At 41.4% G+C, this 7,712-nt stretch overlaps 1 protein-coding gene across 2 annotated transcripts; it reads left to right on the forward strand.

The window, feature by feature from the left end:
- The first annotated feature begins 1,380 nt into the window (after positions 1–1,380).
- On the forward strand, positions 1,381–6,428 carry LOC124283104 (glyoxylate reductase/hydroxypyruvate reductase-like). Of its 2 annotated transcripts, XM_046719131.1 has the most exons (5): positions 1,385–1,422; positions 1,518–1,750; positions 2,604–2,787; positions 3,825–3,995; positions 4,306–6,428. In XM_046719131.1, the coding sequence occupies exons 2-5, from the start codon at positions 1,595–1,597 to the stop codon at positions 4,899–4,901; spliced, it is 1,107 nt and encodes a 368-aa protein (XP_046575087.1). In that variant the 5' UTR covers positions 1,385–1,422; positions 1,518–1,594; the 3' UTR covers positions 4,902–6,428. The 2 variants fall into 2 exon arrangements, with proteins under 2 accessions (XP_046575086.1, XP_046575087.1); XM_046719130.1 differs by having other exon boundaries at positions 1,381–1,750.
- Positions 6,429–7,712: the final 1,284 nt, after the last annotated feature.

Genomic DNA, 7,712 nt, shown 5'->3' on the forward strand with positions numbered 1-7,712 from the left:
ATATATACGTATCTAAAGAGACACCGACAAAGCCGGTGGCGAGGCTCCGTCACTTTGTTGATTGCGTGTCATCGGACTCCAGTGGCGTAGGATTGTGGACATCTGGTCCATAGTCAATTATTTAATGGTCACCATCATTTAACAGCGTTAAACAACAAACAGACAAACAAACAAACACTTCACGCAGAGTGAAACTCGGTGACTGACTGGCCCTTTCATCGGCCCCGACAGTAAGTATGGTTAGGCTTGTTTTATTTCTACTCAGTCCCACAGAGAAACACCCATTTTGTGGAGGGCATTTCTTTACAGTGTCAATATCGACAGGGACAAAAGAGACATTAACGTTTGAGTTACAAACAGGTTACTTAATTGTTAGGATTAAGACCTCGTGAGGTAACAGCACAATCCACAAAGAGCATAAATGTTTCTTTTTTGCTCGTATTTATTCTGACGCTGCCAGGACAATTTTGTTTCATATTACTGTAATTTATGTTGAGTAAAACTTATATGACCCCACGATGATGCTATGTGATGTCACTACTATGATGACGTCATGAAACAATGCACCGCAGATGTCAGTATTGTATTATTGCGTCACAAATCTCAATTTACGTCTACCAGTCTACAATTACGTCTACCATTCTGTATATGGAGAGCTGAATAAATATTTCACGTTCGGTTCATATTGAATTTTATCAGTTGTTACTTGTCATAGAGTAAATATGTTTTCATGCGCCATACCACACTGACGATGTAATGTATACGTAAACTCCATTGTTGCTGTAATGTGAGGTGACGTCATAGGATCTGATGATATAAAAAATATATACAATGTATACGAACATCACAACGCATGATGCATTTATTTCATACACGCTAGGGAATTATCACCGTGTACTTTGACACCAATTTGATAAATTCTAAGAACAAACGACCATAGTCGTGTAGTAGTACTAACACTATATATATCTTCGCTTGTATTTGGGTGGATAAAGCGTTTGTTAATTCGTCACGCCGAAGACCCCACATGTTTGAAGCCCATTTACCCATTCATGGCGTCCATGGTATTGGAGGAATTAGCAAAATTAAATAAAAACGCACCCTCTCACCCTTCGTGCTTTTTGTCTGCCCGCATACCTCACTTATCGTGGGAAGATACACAGCCGGAAAAGTCTGCTGATTTGACGATTGATAAATAATCAAACAAATTTTGCACATCAATTTCATACCTTAAGTACGTTTGCTACATCTCATCAAAACAACTGCAAGTTATACAATGCATGCTGTATAAACATTGCTCTAGAGAGATTTTACTGTCTGCTCGGTTCACACATTCAGCATGCTGACACGCAAGAGTTGTCTTTCTTGATGTTTCCCAGCCTGGTTCCCAGGGTATGCTGCGCTGGCTGTTTAGCAATCAAGGTGTAATTTACTTATTGATTAATTAAATTATCAAATAATTATCACGCTTGTCCTTGTCGTTGTCGAGACTGTGTATATTCTCAATCTCTGTGCAGAACAAATGCCAAGTGTGGAAGTAACATTTCGTGTTCGTTGACGGATTGTCGTCTGCACGAAAACTGAACCAAGCGACATGCAGCTGTCCTTGAGTCGTCTGCTATCTCATCTATGTACCGTGCGCGTGGCCACAACGTGCCGTTATCTCTCCATATCCCCGGGTCTTCTGGATATAAATACAAGGTCAGGCGGAGCATTAGCACGCTACATCACAACTATGTCGAGACCCAAGGTTAGTGGAGTTTTTGCTTTCAAATAATTGAAGTGTAAACCGGTAAACTGTAATCAGGATACCGAACTCACAGGCGATCTGAACTAGGCCAACAGATTCATTCCATTGCTTTCATTAACTCTGTTCTATGTATATAGTACAAGGTTATGGGGATATGAGTTAGTGTGTCATGTGTCATTGCTGTGCACTAATTATCAAATGTTTTATACGTGTAAGCAGTTGCATGGGAAGGGATCAATGTGCTGAGTGATACATCGGTTACCTCCACAATATTTTGTTTTTAATTTGTCAGAATCTCTAAAATGGGCCCCCTCCCCCAAAATATATTCATGATCCAGAATAAGAAGTATGTATGCTCATGACCCACAAACTTAGTGTGTGTTTATTTTCATGACACACCAACCCCACCTCCACCCAATAAGGTGTATTTACATTTGTGATGTGCCCAAGTATCCCATGCTTGTGACACTGAACAGTGAGGACTGGGTGGATGCAGTGTTTACCAATCAGTATTAGAGATTCAGTGTGTTATTGTGATGACCCATGTGATAACTCATTTTGTTACTTTTTGTTTAATAAATGTAAACTGTATGCTTGCCAATGTAATGACTAATCACATTTATAATTGTGATTGTATCAAAAGTCATCAGTGAAAAACAACACTTACCACATTTCCTCTAATAAGCGCTGAGTATTTAATAAGCACTGGGCCCCTAATAGTCGCCGGGGGTAAAGCAGCTCACTAACAATTACAGCAATTAGACCTAGTAAACGCAAGAGCCCTGGGCCTCTAATATGCACCGGGTCTGGAACTCCGTTGAAAAAATAATACTTTTCTTGTTTTGTCCTCCAGGTTTACGTTACCCGACGTGTGCCGGAGGTTGGCCCAAGGCTTCTGGGAGAGTCATGTGATGTCACTCAGTGGAACAAGGATGATCCTGTACCTCGTGCCGAGTTACTGAAGCAGGTTGCAGGCAAAGATGCTCTGTTCTGTCTCCTGACCGAGAAGATTGACGATGAAGTGTTGGATGCTGCAGGTACACATGGAGACTCAGTTAGCCATAGGCCAGTTGGGCTCTGTGTTACTTTCTATAGGAACAAGACATTATTTCAGATCTGTTAACACTTATGTGCCCCATAAATTAAGCCATGAGAAATGCAACCAGATGATCTTAGTGGGTCTACCACAACATAGGTATGTGGATTATGTCATTCATTCATATACCAAATGAGATTTTTCTGATTGCCTTGCCTTTGCATGTGTTTGTTATGGATGCCACCGGTGGGGCATGATATTTCGTCCTTTTCACTGTGTGATAGTAATTCATGAACATATATTTACAATATTGGTAGAATCCTACAACAGACTCTACATTAGCAGGAAAAGGAGTTTGTTGTTTTTTGTTCTTATTGAATAAATGAATGCAAGTTTGAAAGAAAGGGACTTGAACACCTACCAAACATCTGCCTGGGAATAGAACTATGATATTGCATGATATTCATCAGCAGTTAGTATGTTAAACAGTTCATACTAAGTAACAATTTGTATGCCCATTATGAACATTGAGAGACACAGTCACTGAATCAATATTCAACATTGTATCAACAAAGAAAAACAAAGTTTTCTTTTGTGGAAAGGATTTGTTGCCTGCAGTTTTGGTATATTAGAAATATTTTACAGCTACTTCCTAAAGATAGCAAAAACTATTTTTGTAGAAATATTCACCTCAATACTGTGGTGCTGTCTGGAAAATTGTGACAGTCACTTTTGTTTAGTTTCTTAATTAATGAATGAATATTGCTCCAAATGCAATGTCTTATTTCTGTTCAATAAAAATATTAAACATGGTCTCACAGCAACAAGTTATCTAATCTAAGTTTAAATAATAGAATGTATTTTGTATCCTTCTTCTTCCAAAATGTAATTGATGACATTAAAAAATAGTAATCATTATGTGTGTTTCAGACTTATAATATATTTAAGATATTTTTTAAAAACAAGAATTACAAGCTAATTTCTTCAGTTTGGCCAGATTGTCTGTGAAGATGTCATTTTAAATCTGTTGGTATGCAGGCCCTCAGCTGAAGGTGGTGGCCACGATGTCTGTGGGCTACGATCATGTTGATGTAGATGCGTGTAGGAAGAGGAACATCTCGGTGGGCTTCACTGCAGGTGTCCTGACCAACGCCACTGCGGAACTGACTGTCACTCTGCTGCTGGCCGCTTCCAGGAGACTCAGAGAAGGTAAGAGAAAATCAGTGGTAGTATCACCACAAGAAAGAGGTATTGATACAGGCAACCTATTTATCTTCCAGTAAGCCTACACTACCCCCTGGATCCATTCCTATGGTTCTCGCAATCTAAAAATATCCTCGTTACATGTAACAGCAAGTTCTGTATCCTCATCAACCTATTCCACCTTTTGACAATCCGTTTTTCTGTACATAAGTAACAGACATCATTAATATGTTCCAACAGAGTTTTGAGAATTATTGCCCTTCTTGAGAATTGAGACCCAATCATGTAGCCACACGTCATGTGGTGTGTGTTACAGGCATCCGTGCTGTGGAGAACGGTACGTGGGGTACCTGGAAACCGCTGTGGCTGTGTGGGCCGGGCCTAGATGGCGCTACTGTTGGTATTGTTGGCTTCGGGAGGATAGGGTTCGCTGTGGCAAAACGTCTAGTACCGTTTGGAGTTGAAAAAATCCTGTATTCTGATGCAATCCGAAACCCTGCCGAAGGTGAGGTTGGGGCAGAGTTAGCTTCCATTGATGAAGTTCTTTCACGATCGGACTATATCATTGCCTGTTGTGCACTTACCCCAGAAACGAAGGGTATGTTTAACAAATCAGCCTTTTCGAAGATGAGGAAGAATGCAATATTCATCAACACAAGTCGTGGCGGAGTGGTAAACCAGGAGGATCTCTACGAAGCTCTGAAGTCGCGCACGATTTTAGCAGCTGGACTTGATGTGACCGTTCCAGAACCGTTGCCAACCAACAGCCCACTTCTTTCTCTGGACAACTGTACTGTGCTGCCACACATTGGCAGTGCCACTGACAAGTCTCGGGCTGGCATGTCTGAGCTCACAGCAAGAAACATCCTCACTGGTCTGAAGGGCGACCAAATGCCCTGTCAGGTTAAATAAGCACCTTTCCTTTTTTCAGGTTGGAAGGAGAGTCTGAAAAGTGAAGCACTGCCGTATATATTTTATAACTAAAAATGTAGTCAGGAGTTCAGTGTAATACACTTGTTGAAAATCAAAAGTTTTAATAAATCTATTACTACCGAAGGATATAGCAGAAAGCCTCAGGTATTGCTTAATTTATAACACTGCCACCTACTTGTCAAGTGAAATATGGGGTGGGCGAGTAGCCTAGTGGTTAAAGCGTTCACTTGTCACGCTGGGTTTGATTCCCTGCATGGGTACAATGAAGCTTGTTTCTGGTGTCCCCCACCGCAATATTGCTGGAATAATTACTAAAAGCAAATCACTCACTCAAGTGAAATATTTTGGGGTAAAGGTATATTGCGGCAGTACATGTATTTGATTTATCTGCATTGGCCCCATTAGTTCATGTTCCTGAGGCTAGGGAGTTTATCAACTGTATCAACTAGACTTCTATAGTCAGTTAACTTCCTGAAGATGATCTGAAGTTGGAGAAATAGTTGCTTTAATTCCACACATCATTGAATCCATTGACTAATGACTATCTGGAATGACACCAGATACAATGCTACCGGTACCTTAGATTTATTAGAGAATGATTTTATTATCTTTTGTTCTTTCTATTGCTGTTCAGTAACATTCCACAGAATTTCTCTGGCTTGGGAGTGTGATTTGATTCTTTGGCAGCTTTTGTGTTATCTTATGCTAATCTGGATCAAAGATGATTGCCTCTCTGGTCAAGTGAAAGTGAAAGTTCGAACCCTCTCTAATCACAGAAACAGATGTTTTTGTTACCCTGGCTGACCCTTGGCGTTAAGGGACAAACTAGTCAGTATGGAGTCTGTATTGTCTGAGTGACTTGTTAAACTTCATGGGTTCTTGTGTTTTGGGATGTCAGCCTGATCCCTTGGATGTTATCTTGGGGTTTTGTATGCAAATTGTTAGTGAGAAATAATAACCTCAGATGGATTTGGATATGGTTTGAAATGGTTGTATTACCAACAATCACAAGTCTTCCATCTTTTAGGTCATATCTAAATTCATAAAATATAATTCAACAGAAAAATAGTTTAGTTTGTTGTGATTTAGTTCCACACTGTTTTGTTGGAAGTGGTAAGCTGATGGATGCATTAATACGTAGTTATATCTCACTGACAGATTGTGCAGGTAATGCTTATTGTTCTAGTTATGTTAATCTGTTGAAGGGGAAGCGAAATAACCAAGTGCTTGAAGCATTCACTTGTGCTGACATTGTGAGTGACTGGATATTACCTAATGCCGGTGCTGAGTTAAGATGTTTTACTCTATGTAGTGCTAGTCTTTGTTTCATTCTCCGTATCAAAGAATACATATATGTTATCAAACATGTATTATTGACAGGCAAGAAAGAAGTAATTTTGTACCACACTGCAAATAATTCTAATGGTGCTCGTTATTGAATCCAGTTGTTATTGTAATCAATTGTGACTTGGCATGTACTATTCCTGAAATAAATAATTAAATCTACTCGCATGTTATTATTAATGCATGTTTTGCAGCCTGGGATATTGGGAGGATGCCATGGCTGTCCTGGTGTTGCATCATATTCCAGCCATGATCTGGCCGTCCTGGCATAGCATCAGACTCGGACCATACTCTGTCTGTCCTGGTGTAGCATCAGACTCCAACCATACTCTGTCTGTCCTGGTGTAGCATCAGACTCCAACCATACTCTGTCTGTCCTGGTGTAGCATCAGACTCCAACCATACTCTGTCTGTCCTAATGTAGCATCAGACTCCAACCATACTCTGTCTGTCCTGGTGTAGCATCAGACTCCAACCATACTCTGTCTGTCCTGGTGTAGCATCAGACTCCAACCATACTCTGTCTGTCCTGGTGTAGCATCAGACTCCAACCATACTCTGTCTGTCCTGGTGTAGCATCAGACTCCAACCATACTCTGTCTGTCCTGGTGTAGCATCAGACTCCAACCATACTCTGTCTGTCCTGGTGTAGCATCAGACTCCAACCATACTCTGTCTGTCCTGGTGTAGCATCAGACTCCAACCATACTCTGTCTGTCCTGGTGTAGCACCATACTCCTGTCTGTCCTGGTGTAGCATCAGACTCCAACCATACTCTGTCTGTCCTGGTGTAGCATCAGACTCCAACCATACTCTGTCTGTCCTGGTGTAGCATCAGACTCCAACCATACTCTGTCAGTCCTGGTGTAGCATCAGACTCCAACCATACTCTGTCTGTCCTGGTGTAGCATCAGACTCCAACCATACTCTGTCTGTCCTGGTGTAGCATCAGACTCCAACCATACCTCTGTCTGTCCTGGTGTAGCATCAGACTCCAACCATACTCTGTCTGTCCTGGTGTAGCATCAGACTCCAACCATACTCTGTCTGTCCTGGTGTAGCATCAGACTCCAACCATACTCTGTCTGTCCTGGTGTAGCATCAGACTCCAACCATACTCTGTCTGTCCTGTGTAGCATCAGACTCCAACCATACTCTGTCAGTCCTGGTGTAGCATCAGACTCCAACCATACTCTGTCTGTCCTGGTGTAGCATCAGACTCCAACCATACTCTGTCTGTCCTGGTGTAGCATCAGACTCCAACCATACTCTGTCTGTCCCTGGTGTAGCATCAGACTCCAACCATACTCTGTCTGTCCTGGTGTAGCATCAGACTCCAACCATACTCTGTCTGTCCTGGTGTAGCATCAGACTCCAACCATACTCTGTCTGTCCTGGTGTAGCATCAGACTCCAACCATACTCTGTCTGTCCTGGTGTAGCATCA

Source organism: Haliotis rubra, unplaced genomic scaffold (genome assembly GCF_003918875.1).
Source record: "Haliotis rubra isolate DU_JTF1 unplaced genomic scaffold, ASM391887v1 Scf31, whole genome shotgun sequence".
Lineage (NCBI taxonomy): Eukaryota > Metazoa > Mollusca > Gastropoda > Lepetellida > Haliotidae > Haliotis > Haliotis rubra.

What these genes read in the sequence shown, in the direction of transcription:
- LOC124283104 (XM_046719130.1), top strand. Translation starts at nt 1,595, where the DNA reads ATGCAGCTGTCCTTGAGTCGTCTGCTATCTCATCTATGTACCGTGCGC. An exon ending in CAACTATGTCGAGACCCAAG is followed by an intron (nt 1,751 to 2,603) that starts GTTAGTGGAGTT and finishes TTTGTCCTCCAG; the next exon opens with GTTTACGTTACCCGACGTGT. An exon ending in TTCCAGGAGACTCAGAGAAG is followed by an intron (nt 3,996 to 4,305) that starts GTAAGAGAAAAT and finishes TGTGTGTTACAG; the next exon opens with GCATCCGTGCTGTGGAGAAC.